Below are 15,584 nucleotides of genomic sequence, written 5' to 3'. Positions count from 1 at the left end.
CCTGACAGGCCTGTCAGCCTGCCTGCTTGTGCCAGGAGCCACTGTTCTGAGCTCCGGCTGGCCACTGCGATGCCCCCGTGTGCTATCATCACCACAGTGCCGGCAGCGGGCTCAAGAAGCAGACATGAGGGCTAATACCACGGGAGATTGGGATTCAGCCCAGGAGGTGGGAGTGCCCACCAGGGCACTGTGGTGGGTCCCCGGGAGGTCGCCCAGGCAACCGAGGACCGGGAAGGCCCACCCTGACAGACAGACAGGCAACAAGTCGGGAGAGAGTGGCTCTCCTGGCCCAGAAGACCTGCCAAGCTGATGAGCCAAGTGTCCGAGTCTCCAGCCTCACAGGATGGGCTGTGCGCAGCTGGATGGCCACAGGCCAGGGCCCTAGGGCGTGGCCTCGATGAAGGAGAGGACAGTGAGTCTCTGGAATCCCAGCAGGGAGGCCGGGAGGCTTCTCTGAACTGAAGCCCGTTCAGCCGTCTGCTCCTCTGGGGACGGTGCCTCGTGGCTGGGACCCAGCAGGCACACGGCCCAGGCCCAGGGGACCCTCACCTGAGCAGCACGAGTGAGGCAGGAGACAGCTTGTGGGCAGATAGTCACAGCAGACTGACAGCTCCAGAGACAAGGCTGACAGACACGCCAGAAAGGCTGTCCTGCAGGGTAGATGCAGGTGCCCTTGGATGCAAAGATGAGCTGTAATCCAGTGTGAACTTGACAGCCACAAAGAAAGTGACGCCTCCATCCAAATTACACATCACCTGCTGGTGGGAAAGAGGCTCGAGCCAATGCTACTCTGGCCTCCGGACGCCAATCCAGAAAGCTATTTGCTGGTTTACAGCATCCTGGGTTTCAGAGATAAGTGGCTCCTGCCGCAGGCAGCTCCCAGCACCTCACCCCTCAAGGTTCTGGAAGGGAACTGCTGAAGTAGGGCAGGACAGACCGACCAGCGGACTAAAGTTAGCTGCTCCGTAGAGTGTCCCTCTGTTGGTATGCTTCTAAATTCTGCTTCTAAAGCCCCTTCTGTTTCATTGGTTTAATCCCCCTGCTTAACACTGTATCCTATTTACATAACCACTGTTAAGGAAGCACCGCCCTGCCTGCAGGACACTGGTTTCATCCCCACTGGTTCATGATGTCTTTTTGCTCCGCCCCCTCTCCTAGTCACACCCCGATTTCCACCAGTCTCTCTTTTCGCTCCACCCTCTCTACGTCACATCCTGTTTCCACCCTACTTGGCAAGTACACATATAAGGACAGGATTGTGATATAGTTAGTTTAGTTTAGATGGCTTAGATTGTGCTGTGTTCCACATGAATAAAGAGATACTGCGTACAGCTCAGCCATGAGTCTCTGGTCGTCTGTCTCCTGCCCGGCATCCCTCCACTCTCAGTGGACCGAGTCCCTGTGACTGCAGGAAATGCCATGGAGGACCCACTGGGCCAGGCGGGGAGGCCTGCACCCCGCACACAGTACAGCTCTGACTGGCAGTGAGCAGAGGCCACACAGGCCTGGTCTCTGCAGAGAAGGAGCAGTCCTTCCACGGGCGGCGAGTGGGCCCCAAGGGGGTTCCGGTGGCTACTCTCAGTTCACAGCCCTTCACCTCGAAACCCCGCAAGGGCTACTTAGCTGACGGATTTTGCAGGGGAAGGTGGGTGTTACGGGGGCCTGGAGCTCGCCCCCCTCGAGGTGCAGCTTTGCAGTCTGGCAGGGAATGGCCTTCCTCGCCACCCCTAACAGGAAACGAGGTGCCCAGAGCCCGTGTTCTTTGAGGTTCTGCCTCCTCAGCACCTCACCCGACTCCCACCTTCTCCACCCACGGCATGGCCGCCTGCCCCACCAGCCTGCCCCCCTCCTTTCTCTCCTTCCTCTCTCGGTTCCTTTCTTTTCTCTTTCCCTTTTCTTTTTGTTTGTTCTCTTTTGATTTTCACTGAGCTTCATCACTCCAGGAAGACATTTTCAGAGGGAGACAAGAAAGAAAGACACCACAGCACTGAAGCTTCTTCAGCATAGTGGAGGCCGGGCTTGGACCTGGGCCCAGAGCGAGCGCACTGTCCGCGTGAGCTATGCTGCTGGCCTTTGGGGGGGGGACCCCAGGCCTGCTCCAGTCTCCTGTGGAATCAGAGCAGGCTTCAGCTCTGGCCTGTGGGGGCAGCAGGGATTGAACCTGAGACCTCTGGGGCCTCACCGCCAAAGTCTCTTTGCATCTGCATTCTGCCATCTCCCGGCGTGAGCCAGGCCCCGTCCCGGGCACATTTGTCTGCCAGAGACCACATGCCACTTCATGCCCGTAGCTCCTCGTTCACTAGGAGCTGTCTGCACATTCGCCTCTCCCAGCTAAGCTGTTGGGACAAGCCTGGGGCAAGCGGTGAGGGGAAGACACACCTGCCTGTGCCCGTCTCCAGCCTGCCTGACGGAGCCTGTGTCTGTCCCCACACAGGTCAGCGGGATGAAGCCCGTGGTGGCGGCAGTGTGTCACCCAGGCCACGGCCCCCAACCTCATCTCATGTTCCGTCATCACCGTCCACAGCACGGCCCTTGGTAGCCCACTACAAGCTGCTTCCGAGTGCCATTCCTGACCCAGGCTCCGAGGGCCAGCGCACCCCAGGGGCACGGGGCGAGTCCTCCCTGGAGGACGGAGGACAACTTGAGGCTTTCTCAGCATTGTGGCTGCTGAGACGGAGGGAAGCCTCCTGAGCGCCCACTTCTGGGCAGATCGCCAAGAGATCTGGGCGGAGTGAACTGTGCTGACGGCTGGGCCATGTGCAATGACGGGTTCAAGCCCGCACTCCCCAGTGTCACAGCAGTGAAGCAGGGCTGTGCGTGTTTCTCTTGCTGTCCCTCTCCATTCCCCTTCACTATCAATTTGTCTCTGTTTTATTAAAAAGAAAAGACTGGCTTCCAGAGCCAGTAGGGCTCCCAACACTGCACGAGCGGAGGACCTGGGCATGTGTGCAAGTGTGTGTGTGCGTGTGCATGCATGTGTGTGTGTTTGTGTGTGCGCACGTGTACGTGTGTGCATGTGCGCATGTGTGCGTGTGTATGTGTGTGCGTGCATGTGTGTGTGTGTGTGCGCATGTGTGCGTGTGCGCTCATGTGTGTGCGTGTGTGCACGTGTGTGCACGCACGTGTGCATGTATATGTGTGTGTGCGCGTGTGTGTGCGTGCGCTCTCTTGGCTTGGCCAGCCTGAGGACAGGAGCCCACACTCCTCGGAGACAGGAGCTCCCGAGTCACTGCCAGCAGAACGGCGGACAGCCTGTGGTAACGGCTCTGTCCCCCAGAATCAGCCGTGGACAGGCTCGCTGTCCTAACGTGGCACACATCCTCGTGTGGCTACTACGCCAGGTGCCTCCGGTGGAGACCAGTCACAGCCTGGTGGTGGGTGCCAGGCGGAGCACAGCGGTCCCCCGGCCTCAGCCTCCCCCCGCTTATGTGGGCAGGCACTCCCTGGCTCCCCGCCCCCGGGGCATGACACTCAGGCTCACGCCTGTGCTTCTGCCTGGTGTGCGCCCGCTGGCCAGGCCGCCTGGGAACGCCAGGGGAGTCCTCGCCCCACTCCCCAGAGCGGTAATCAGGGTGGGGCTGTCCTCTGATGAGAGCCTGCGTCAGAGCTCCAGAGCCCAGGGAAGGAGCTGGCCAAGCTGAGAGCAGCGGTAAGCCTCAGGCACACTTCTGGGTAACCGGATTCACCCAGAACAGAAGTGGAGCAGGAATGCTATGCCTCTCTGCCTGTCCTGTAACCTCGGTCTTCAATACTGAACATTTAAGAAACGGGTTTTAGGAAGTGGACATAGTGGCGAGGACAACAGGGACCACAACTGAACAAGTCCGACTCAGAAGATCCCAAAGATAGATGTGTGTGGCTGGGCATCTAAGAGTGCTTGGGCCTGGCCGAGCCCGAGGGAGTCCTCCTGCGGTGGCTTTGCATGGAGCCCCGTCTGCAAACACAGGGGACGGCCGGGGCCTGGGCGGGAGAGCAGCCCCACAGGCCCAGAGCTCTATGTACGCGCCGTGGTTCCCATCATGGCCCAGGAAGCCCCTCTGATGCCTTTAAGAAGCAACAGACACAAACGGCCTCCCCTCACACTAGGCACCGTGTAACTTCCCTCTGGTGACATTTTCTCCTTTGGGTGTCAGGCGGACTTGACTTAATGTCTGATGACGGCTGTGTGCAGGCAGAAGCGGGTCCCCTCGGAGATGACTGGACATGAGTGCCCCGGCCTGACAGCAGAGGACAGTGAGGCTTCAGGAAAGAGCCGCGACCGTGTTGCCCTGAAGCCAGATCAAATCAAGTGCTGGTGCAGGCCGCTGGTGCCACATTATGCTGTTCCACTTTGCAAACCATCTGACCTAGTCCCTCAGCAACAGCACTACGGCTAAACAAAAGCAGTTGTTCAAATAATTATGAGCCCTGTGTGAAGAGGATGATCATTTTAGTCTTGATGTGTCGCTGACTGAGAATCACAGACTCCGGTTTGATTTGTGTTTTCAGGGAGAATGTGCAGGCCTGGATCTGGCATCAGCCGAAGTAGCGTGGTGTAGTGGCGCCCTCTAGTGGTCCGTGGTCCTGCTGGGCGAGCTAGGGCCAGGAGCAGAAGAGTGACCCAGGCCTCCCGCACTGGACATCCCGGAGGAGGACCCTCCTGGACTACCGCCACACACAGGCTGTGAGCACCATCATGGACAGGACAGCACCAAGTTTCTGGACCAACCAAGGTCCCCTGCACGTGGGAATGGACGCTCACAGTCCAAGTTGGAGGACAATGATGGACTTCATCAGCAAAGGTCCTGCACTGAATGACTCCCAGAGGCTTCCTGGACATGTCGTTTGAAGCAGCCAGTCTCCTCTGCTCAAACGCCCCAGTCACACAGGACGCAGTGGATCCTGGGCACTAAGGACCACCTCTGCACCAAATGCGCCTCTTCAAGAGGAGACTGCGCCTCTGAAGTGAGGGGTCATCACCATCAATCCTAACCCTAACCCCTAACCCTAACAGCTCTCGGCCCCTCACACTGGCCCTGCGTGGCTGGAGAGGCCAGGAGACTGCGCCCCTGAAGTGAGGGGTCATCACCGTGGTCATACAGCTCTCGGCCCCTCACACTGGCCCTTCCTTGGGCCCCAGTCCAGCCGCTGCTCTTGTCTGACCCGAGTCCACAAGCCTTCATCTGGCCGGCAGCTCTGGAGGAGCGTAGACCAGAGCCACCGCTCACCCTGCCAGTGGACCTTTCTTCTCTGGGATGAGAGAGTCCTGAGGGGGTCTAAGGTCCCGGCCAGATCTCATGAACTGCCGGCATCTGCTCTGAGGATGAGCGGCTTTGCTCCCAGGCAGAAACACGGGGTTGGACGGACGGGCTCAGCCCTCTGCCCTCAGCCTCCTCCTCCGGCCGGCCTCCACCCAGAGAAGGAGGCCGGGGGACATCTGGCCTGCGGGCCACGTATGGGCCACAGAGTTACCAGGCTTGGGCCTGCCGAGACAATCACAGGCATTTTCCTCATATGCTGTTTTTTAAGTTGATGGCTTTGAGTGGCCTTAAATGATGTTCCATCTACCCAAACGGATGTCAGAGCTTCCCCACTCGTGCCTACAGGAGGAGTCCTGCCTGAGACACACCCAGCAGGGCATCAGCTGCCATGCGGGCTAGACTCCGACCCAACCCAACAAAAAGCCAGAACCTGGTGCCGTGCCAGCTGGTGGGCTCCCCAGATACGGCCTCACGGTGCATACCCAGCCTTCCTTCTGATGCACGACCTCTCAGAGACCTCCCAGCTGTCACCCAAGTGCAGCCATGGAAACGTCACTAGCTGACTTCCTGCTTGGGTCATCTGCTTTCTAGGCCGGAAAGGGCCCACGGGAGCCCCCCACCCCCACCCCAGGGTGCTCAGAGCCAGCTCATGGGGTAGCACCGTCCTTCCTTCCTGCTGAGGACACAGCAGCCGGGCCCAGGTCGCCCCAGAGGTTCCGCTGCCTGCCTGCCACCCAGCTCTAGCACACAGGCGTTCCCCGGGGCTCACACCCCTGAGGGGGCAGGAAATGCGGAGGGGAAATGTCTGCGCAGGAAATGTCTGCAAGGCCACCTCTGCCTCCTTCGGGGACTGCAAGTACAGGGTGGCTGACAATGAGCCGTGGGTGAGCGAGAGAGAGAGAGAGAGAGAGAGAGAGAGAGAGATGGAAAGAGACAGAGACAGAGGTGGAGAGTGGGAAGCGCCCCTGAACACGTGCGGTCCTGCACCCACATCGCCAGCGTCCACACTGACCCCGGTCAGCTGGTGCAGCCAGGCCCTCGCGTGTCAGGGGCAGGCCGGGAAGGGAGGGAGCGTGGTGGCAGTTTGTACCTGACCCTGTCCACCTGGCCGGTGACAGACAGAACGAGGGCTGGAGCCAAGTCTGCCGCACGGGCAGGGCCAGCGAATCCGTGTCCAGAGCCGACACACTGGCAGAGCAGACGTGTGTTTGTGTCCTCCCCCCCCACCCCGGTCTCGGGCTCGTCTCCAGTCTGCGGGTCCTCCTGGGCACTGAGCCGTGCGTGATGTGTTCTGATGCCAAGCAGCCCGGAGCCCTGGGCACTTACCCCTTCCATGGGCGCGATGAGCAGGTCATACAGAGCCCTCAGCGGGGACCTGGCAAAGGAGCTCTGCTTCCGGGGGAGAGAGGAGGTTCCGTCCTTGACGGGCGACACGGGGCTGCTGACCAAGCTCGTCATGCTCTGGCAGCTCCTAGGGAGAGAGGCCGCGGGGTCAGCCAGGCACAGCCAGGCCGGGCACAGACGGGCGTTGGGAGGGGGCCCCCGTGCCGCCCCATCCCAGGTGGTTTTCAGGGCAGTGAGCTGCCACAGGGGCCACAGGGCGAGCCAGCTGCACAGACAGCCCGGGTTTCTGTGGAGTCTCCTGCATGACCAAACGTCCCAAGTGCCGTTCAGAGGATTTAATTACACCCGTGTGTGGAGCCACTGTGTGGCGCAGACGTGGGGGCCAGGAGGAGCATGAGAGCCAGCGACACCGGTGGGAGGAGGACAACACCGGCAGCCACACACCAGGGCGGCGGCTGGGGGAGGTCCACCATGGGACCCAGAGGCAGCCCTCAGATGGCGTGCACGGAGCCCAACCCAGAGGGGAGCTGGGCAGGGAGGGCAGGGCAGCGCTGGTGAGCTGTGGGGCTTGCTCAGGTTCTGAACTTCAAGCCCATGTTCAGAGTGGAAGATGTTTTCAACTTCAAGCCTCCTCAGTTCACACTCCCAACACAAGATGAGGAAACTCATCTACCCACCTATCCACCCATCAACTCAACCATCCATCCATCTACCCATCCATCCATCCACCCACCCATCCATCCATCCATGTATCCATCCATTCATCCATCCATCCATCCATCCATCCACCCATCCATCCATCCACCCACACACTCATCCATTCACCCACCCACCCATCCATCCACCCACCCACCCATCCACCCACCCATCCATCCATCCACCCACCCATCCATCCATCCATGTATCCATCCATCCATCCATCCACCCATCCATCCATCCATCCATCCATCCATCCATCCATCCATCCATCCATCCATCCATCCACACACACTCATCCATTCACCCACCCACCCATCCACCCACCCACCCATCCACCCACCCATCCACCCACCCATCCATCCACTCACTCACTAGAACAGTGTTTTCTGGGGGCTGGAGAACTCAGCAGGCTGGGCATGTGCTCTCTGCCATGTCAACAGCCCAGGCTCGAACTCTGGCTGAAGCCACAGGAGGTGCCAGGGTGCCAGCAAAGCTCCAGTGCTGTGGGGGTCTATCTGTCTGAGCGCAAAGTCACCCAGAGTGGTGACGTCACACACGGTGAGGCCCCGGATCTGAGGGGAAGTGCCTCCTGAGCCCCACCTTCCTGCCCGGCACTGGCAAGGGCCCTGGGCGCCACAGGGGACAGACTGCAGTGGCAGGCAGGGCGGCAGGCTCCTATCAGCCTCGGGGTCTGCAGCCGGCCTCTGGAGGCGGTCGACTGGAGGTCGTGCCACGGCCGCCAGGCTCCGCCACACACACTGGCTCATGGCAGCTTCGTGGCCGACACCACCCAGACCTAGGGCCGTGCGCAGAAATGATAGGCAAGGTGTGCTTGTATCTTCCGGGAGGCTTCTCCCCAGTCCTGGCTGGAGGTCTCAGCACTGTCCCCTGGGCCTGAATTCTGGGGCCTCGTTAAGCTGAGCTGTTTGTGTCTTTCCCCCCTCACCCCCACTCCCCACAAGAGCAGAAAGAGCACTTGCTCAGAAACACGTAATTACAAGTGACGGGGGCAGGCCCGTCTGCCGTCAGAGCCAGCGAAGCAGAGAGCGCCCTGGAGTGACACTCAGAGGCTCACTTCAGTCCACACAACACGCTGCAAAGAGCAATGCCCCCCGAAGGGGGGTCCCTGCCACTCTCCGGAGCAGGCATTCCATCCTGACACGAGGGGCGCCTGCGCCCTCAGCAGCCCAGATGGGGCCTGTCACCCTCCCTGGGCCGCAGGGACCTCGGACATGCTCCTTGCCTGGACGCAGCTATGTGGTTCAGCCGCTGCCGACCCAGACAACGTGGCTGCAGGTGGTAACGATGCAGTGGGCGGGTGAATGCGTGTGTGTGTGTGTGTGTGTGTGTGTGTGTGTGTGTGTGCGTGCGCGCGCGTGTGCGTGTCCAGGAGTGCTCCGGCTCTGAACTGAGTGAAGCTCCCTTTAAAGATCCCAGACTGTGGCACAGAGAGCAGGGACCTGTGGGCAAGAAGTGGCAGGACTGTGGAGAACAGTCTGGGGAACTCTCAGGAGGCTAGAAGTGGACCTACCCTATGACTCTGGAATTCCTCTCCTGGGGATAGATCCTAAGGAACCCAACACACCCATCCAAAAAGATCTGTGTACACATATGTTCTTGGAAGCACAATGTGTAATAGCCAAAACCTGAAAGCAACCCAGGTGTCCAACCACAGATGAGTGGCTGAGCAAGTTGTGGTCTAGATACACAATGGAATACTACTCAGCTATTAAGAATGGGGAATTCACCTTCTTCACCCCATCTTGGATGGAGCTTGAAGGAATCCTGTGACGTGATATCAGCCAGGGAGAGAAGGATGCATATGGGATGATCTCACTCACAGATAGAAGCGGAGAAACAAGATCAGAAGAGAAACACTAAGCAGAACTCAGACTGCAGCTGGAGCACTGCACCAAAGTGAAAGACTCTGGGGTGGGGTGGGGGGGTGGGGAGGGTCCTGCAACATGATGACAGAGGACCTAGTGGGGGTTGTAGTCTTATGTGGAAAACTGGGAAATGTTATGCATGTACAAACTACTGTATTCACTGTCGACTTTAAACCATTAATCCCCCAATAAAGAAAAAAAAGTTCAATAAAAAAGTGGAGGGGGGGGTCGTTGGTGGTGCAGTGGGTTAAGCTCATGTGGCACAAAGCACAAGGACCGGCGTAAGGATCCCGGTTCGAGCCCCCGGCTCCCCACCTGCAGGGGAGTCGCTTCACAGGCGGTGAAGCAGATCTGCAGGTGTCTGTCTTTCTCTCCCCCTCTCTGTCTTCCCCTCCTCGCTCCATTTCTCTCTGTCCTGTCCAACAATGAACAACATCAACAATGGCAATAATAGTAGCCGCAATGAGGCTACAACAACAAGGGCAACAAAAGGGGGGGAAATGGCCTCCAGGAGCGGTGGATTCATGGTGCAGGCACCGAGCCCAGCAATAACCCTGGAGGGAAAAAAAATAGCAGGAAGGGCAACTCAGAGGAGCAAGTGTGTGGAGCCACGAGGGGGAGGGGTGCGGTGGGCAGAGCAGGGGCTGCGTCCCTCATGCTCTCAGCTAGGACTCCCCATGCCCATCAGGTCCTGTGGCCTGGTCTCTGGGCAGCACCTCTCTCTCTCTCTCTCTCTCTCTCCCTTTCTTTTATTTTTGGAACTAAGGTCTCATGCATGTACAATTCCTCTACTCCTGACCTGGCACATGCATACGCACGTGCGCGTGCGCGCACACACACACACACACACACACACACACACACAGCATCTCTCATGTGGTGCTGGGGCTGGAAGCTGGGAGGGTCGTGCACTGCCGGCACTCTATGCAGTAAGGTCTGTCTGATGCAGAAACAGGCTGTGATGGGTAAGAGATGCCGCGGGTGGCGTTCAACCCGAAGGCAGCGGCCCAGGAAGAGACTCGGGGGTAGGGAGCCCAGAGTAAGGAGGCCCATGGGCCCTGGAGCCGCCTGGGGAGTGGGCACAGGGGTGGCTGGCAGGCCATAGTGGGAGCCAATGGTTTCTGCCCCTCCGAGGCCACAAGACGCAGAGTGCGGTCAGCAAGCTCTCCTGCCCCCACGGCCACAGCAGTGACCACCAGGCACACCTGCGTGGCATCTGAAGACAGACAAGACTCAGCCCTTCAGAGCAGCCGCCAGCTCCTCTGCTCTGAGCCCAGAGTGCACACGGTGGCCCATAGGCCTCCAGGACGGCGCTGGTACCCACTGGCCGTGGGACTGTGGCACAGCCTCCCGTGGTCCTTGAGCTTCTCCTGCAGCCTGAATACGTTGGGCCGAAGTCCTCGTGGGGCTCTTCTAGCATTTTTCTCTTTTTGCCTCCAGGGTTATCGCTGCGGCTCGGCGCCTGCACTACAAACCCACTGCTCCTGGAGGCCATTTTCCCCATTTTGTTGCCCTTGTTGCTATTATTATTATTTTTATTGCTGTTGTTATTGTTGGACAGGACAGAGAGAAACCAAGAGAGAAGGGGAAGACAGACACACAGAGAGAAAGACAGACACCTGCAGACCTGCTTCACTGCCTGTGAAGCGGCACCCCTGTAGGTGGGGATCCGGGGGCTTGAACTGGGATCCTTGTAATTCATACCATGTGCACTTAACCCGCTGCACTATCGCCCGGACCAGCCCTTGTAGTTTTTAAGAATAAACTGTCTCCAGCTGGCGGCAGGTGTCCCGGGCTGTAGTCCCCAGCCCAAGAGGCTGGAAGGTGTGAGTGGGCCTGGGGGCATGTCCACCCCCTCCCTGGCAGTGCCACCATGCTCCTGTGCACCCACCACACCCGGCAGCCTGCAAGAGGGGGGCTCTCGGCCTGGCTGGCTCTGCTCGGCTCCCTGCACTGAGACAGGGACTGTGCTCTCTGCCCCAGAAGAATGGGGTCCTGACAGGAGGCTCGCACCGCAGGGGACAGCAGTGAGGGTCCCAGGGTCCTGGCCACCCATCTGGCACCTGCCAGCCTTGCCTCATCCACAGCCCCGCCAGGCCCAGGCCCAGACACATGGCCACGCCTCACAAATGAGAGGCAGGTGCCAGGCAGGGCAGGGCCAGGCTACCCACAGGCAGAAGAGGGTCGCCACTGCCCCCCAGCCCCAGGACACAGAGCGGCCAGCGGTCAGCACTGCTCCTGGTCTCTGGGCTGACAGCCGCCGCTCCTCCGTGTGCGTCCAGCAGGTGGCGCTGAAGGCCACTAGCCCGGGAGCCTCCTGAGGCTGGATGCCAGCAGGCTTCCGACAGAGGACAGAGGACAGCCCTGCTCCACCTGTCAGCTCACCCTTCCCCTCGATGGTGCTCACTGCACCGCACCTGGTGGAGGGAGGGGAGGAGAGGGGCAGGGGTGTGCAGAAGGGGGCGTGGGCGCTGAAGGGACAGCGGTCCTACCCCCCCCACGGGGAGCAGAGAGGCTTTCTACAGGGTCCCGGGGAGGGGACAGCTGGAAGGTCCGGGAACCCGAGGGGGCGCCGTCTGTCCTGGCTCCTCAGACCCCCTGCAGACAGCAGCACCCCCAACACACACACACGCACACATGCATGCACACACACACGCGCGCGCACACACGCACACATGCACACACACATGCACACACGCGCACGCACACACACTCACACATATGCATGCGCACACGCGCACACACACACACACACACACACACACACACACACACACACACACATGCAGGGCTCAGTGCCCCTGCTAGAGCCAGACACTCCCCTTAAGCAGCCTGGCCTAGTTCCCTCCCGTCAGGTCCTGCGCTCCCCCACCCCCTTGACTTCAGAGGTTGGGAGAGTCAGGCTCCCTGAGCGAGGCTCAGTGTCAGGGGGCAGCAGAAGAAGTGGAGGTGCTGTGCCACACCCCCACGGACGGGACGGGATGGACGGGACGGGACAGGATGAACGGGACGGGAGGAAGGGCTCCTGTGCCAGGCTGGAGGCGCCCGGTCCTCAGGCTCCACCCCACGTGCCTCTGCCCCTCGGCCCCCTCAGCAGGCCCGCCCTGAGGGGGTGCCCGGACAGGGAGCCAGACCCCTGCTCTGATGCCAGGTCTGCCACCCCTGTGCCTGACCCCTAGACTCTGTCGCCAGGTCCCCTCCAGGACTCTGACCCCTGGACTCTGTCGTTGGAGGGGTGGCAGCTAGCCTGGGATTTTAATAAATCTGAGTTCTAAGCACTAACGGGAAAAGCAACTGGGAAACCCACTGTTTTCAAATGGAGAGGCCTCCACTCAGCTGAAACAAGGGCTCTGCAGGAGCGACGCCACTCTGAGGACTGTCTTTGGGGTGGCCCGTGACAGGATGCCTTGGGGGACACTCAGCCTGCCGCCTCCCGGGGCCCCTCAGAGGAGCCGTGGCTGGGTGGGCGCTTGGTGAGTCATCAGCAGGGGCTCCCTGCCCCTGCCCTGCCCCTGCTCTTTCCCTGACCTGCCCCCTGCCCCTGCCCTGTCCCTGACCTGCCCCTGCCCCCTGCCCCTGCCCTGCCCTCTGCCCCTGCCCTGCCCCTGCCCCGTCCCTTACCTGCCCCCTGCCCCTGCCCTGTCCCTGACCTGCCCCTGCCCTGCCCCCTGCCCCTGCCCTGCCCCTGCCCCTGCCCTGCCCACACCAGTGCTGGAGTCAGAGCCCACACGCACCTGTTGAACAGGTTATTGCGGCGAACCATGCGCAGGAAGCCGGTGGGGTCTGTGACTGAGCTGAGTCTGCTGTTCATCTCTTCAAACTGCTGGTCCGTGACGTCTCCAGCTTCACTCTCAGTCTCGCTGCTGGCACAGGTCCTGGCGGGGGAGGGAGGGGGATAGAATTAGTCAGAGGAAGGAGGTGCCCAGTCAGGGAAGCCTGCTCCAAGGCCTGCACTCCACTGCTCAGTGAGCCCAGGGCAGCAGGCGCCTCCCTCCACTCTGCCGACTGCCGTCCTCTCTCCCTGGTCAGCACTGTTAGCCGTGCCTGCAGGAGGCCGGCCGGCCGCTCTCCGCGGGGCAGCCCAGGGGCAGGTGTACCAGCTCCCGGCACAAAGCCCGGCGTCCTCCTCGCCAGAAGTGGTTCCCAGGCAGCTGCCAGGTCCCAGGCCCCGGGACAGGCGTGGGGGACGCACAGCCTGGAGGGATGTCTTCCAGAGGAGGGGACACTGCCTGGGGGGCCACTGCTGGGAGGCCCCTCGCCCCAGCGAGCGAGAACAGGCTGCAGGTTTCCAGCGAGCGAATTCACTGCTCCCGCGTGGCTGCCCGAACAGAACATCTCCCAAAGCTGAGGAAACGGAACCGCCCAGGAGCGCCAGACAGCAGGAGACACCGGGTCCGAGGCAGGAGCGAGTGGGCCCCGGGAGCGCACCCGTAGCAGCCTGCTGTTCTGTCCCTGGGCCTCGCCACACCGGGCGGGCCTCCCCCTTCCTGCGGTCCAGAGGCCGCAGCCCGGTTTTGTGGAGATGCCGCTTGGCACCTCAGGCCAGTGTGGCGACTGTTTCAAGTTTCCTGCTGAGTGAGTGTGGAGGCGTGGAGGGTGCCGGGCGGGACCGAGGAGGTGGGGGACAGATGCCAGGGGTGCAGAGCTGGCAGGTGTCGGGGCTGGGCTTCCTGTCACCCCTGTCACCCCGAAGGAAGAGCTTGTAGACCTTTGGGTCGAAGAGGAACGTGACCTGCTGCCAACAACCAGGCCTGAGAACTAAGTCCCTCCCCGGAGGCAAGAGAGACAGCATGGCCCTGCCTGGTGAATCTGATGCCATCTTGACCAGGCCCCCGGACACGGGATTAAACGTTATTTGGGGGCTGGCTGGGAGGGGATTTCTGGGTGAGGCTGGTCGGAACTTACACCACCCCTCTTCTGGTCTCCAGCCAGCCAGATGTAGATCTCGGAACGTCTTGGTGTGTAATTCTGTGAGCCAGTTCCTATGGTGAATCGCTAACCCTGCATGTGCGCCCCCGTGTCCCAGGGCCCAGTGTCCCAGCTCAGACGTGAGCCATCGCGGTCGTGCGCTTGCCTCCCAAGAGCTTGTGCCCCAGAGGAGTGTCAGAACGGAGCAGGCCGGGGAGCAGAGTCAGGCTTTCTGGGCCGGCTAGGCCCTCGCCCGTCCAGAACCGCACTGCCGAATTAGCCCAGCGGTCGGGGACAGGCTCCACACAGAGCACGGTGCCAGGCCACAGAAGGACGGCAGGAGCGACACAGGAGACGGTGCACCACGCAGAGCGCCCCTGCACGGGCTTGATTATGTGCAGGCAGGCTCTCACCAGCTGTCTTGTGTCTGCAGACTGGCGACCGGAGAAGCCGGGAGACTTGGCCAAGGTGCAGTAGGACGTGGGGCCGGGGCTGAGCCCAGGACCGCCCTCCTCTCCCTCTAGGCACCAGCGTCTCGGCTTCCTAGTCTCAGGGAGGCAGGAAAGAGGAGAAGCCAGGGGACATCTGAGCACCCACGCCAATCCGCAGGGCCCCATTCTGTTGGAGAGCTTCTCCTTCTCCTGCTCCAGTGCCAGCCAAACCGAGGGCTTGAGTGCTCCCCTGGGAGGTGAAGGCCCTTCACAGAGACACTGGTAAGTATCACTCGACAAGCCCCTCTGTCCAGGGATGTATCTGTCACCTGAATGTGACTGTCTGCTTGTCATCCAGCGCTTAACAAAGGGGAGAAGAGTCAACTGCAGCTCGTGCCAGCCCCGTTACCTTGCAGCTGCACTCTGCTGTCAGCCACAGGATGCCTTCAGAAGTTCATGTTTACTGGGGTTGTTTCCTGCTGCCTGGCACTCCAAAGCATGAATACTGAAGGTGGAAACAAGTAGCGGCACAGATAGGGGGGTTTCCCACTTACAACGCAAGCCTCCTCTCTATAGCAGGGGTCCCAAGAGTGCTGCTCCACTGGGGGTCCTTCTACCCAACCCTCCCCACCCCCAACTTTTTGGAGATGGCATCTGGCCTGTTCCCATTCACACACGCGCGACGATCACTGAGTGGAGCAGGAGAGTCACATGAGTCTTGCCTGTGGACACTCACAGTTTAGTGTCACAGTGACCTCAGGCCCAGGTGACTGGACTCTCAAGCATGAGGTGCCAGGATTGATCCCTGGCATCACATATGGAAGAAAACTTTGGATCTCTCTCTCTCATATCTCTCTCTCTCATCTCTCTCCTCTTTCTCTCATTAATAAATACATCTTTAGAAAATTCAAATGAATTAGAGCAGAAAAACAATTTTGAAGAAACAGAATAAAGTTGGAGGAATAACACAACTAGATTTTGAGACTCATTACAGAAGTACAGTCATGAGTCTGTGTGGTACTGACAGAGGGGTAGACAGATACATCAGTGGGACAAAAACTGAGCCCCAGCAAACA

General features: G+C 60.2%; 1 protein-coding gene across 7 annotated transcripts in view; it reads right to left on the bottom strand.

Moving 5' to 3' along the window:
• The window catches only part of TTC28 (tetratricopeptide repeat domain 28), a 487,880-nt gene that overhangs the window by 12,806 nt on the left and 459,490 nt on the right, over nucleotides 1-15,584 (bottom strand). For all 7 annotated transcript variants that reach the window (XM_060192543.1, XM_060192544.1, XM_060192547.1 and 4 more), the window contains 2 exons: nucleotides 12,904-13,044; nucleotides 6,567-6,711 (listed from right to left, as the gene is read on the bottom strand). In XM_060192543.1, the coding sequence (XP_060048526.1) occupies nucleotides 6,567-6,711; nucleotides 12,904-13,044 (286 nt within the window). The remainder of the gene's footprint in view (nucleotides 1-6,566; nucleotides 6,712-12,903; nucleotides 13,045-15,584) is intronic.

Source organism: Erinaceus europaeus, chromosome 6, assembly GCF_950295315.1.
Source record: "Erinaceus europaeus chromosome 6, mEriEur2.1, whole genome shotgun sequence".
In the NCBI taxonomy this organism is placed as follows: Eukaryota; Metazoa; Chordata; class Mammalia; order Eulipotyphla; family Erinaceidae; genus Erinaceus; species Erinaceus europaeus.
This window is presented reverse-complemented; position numbering and strand designations above follow the sequence as displayed.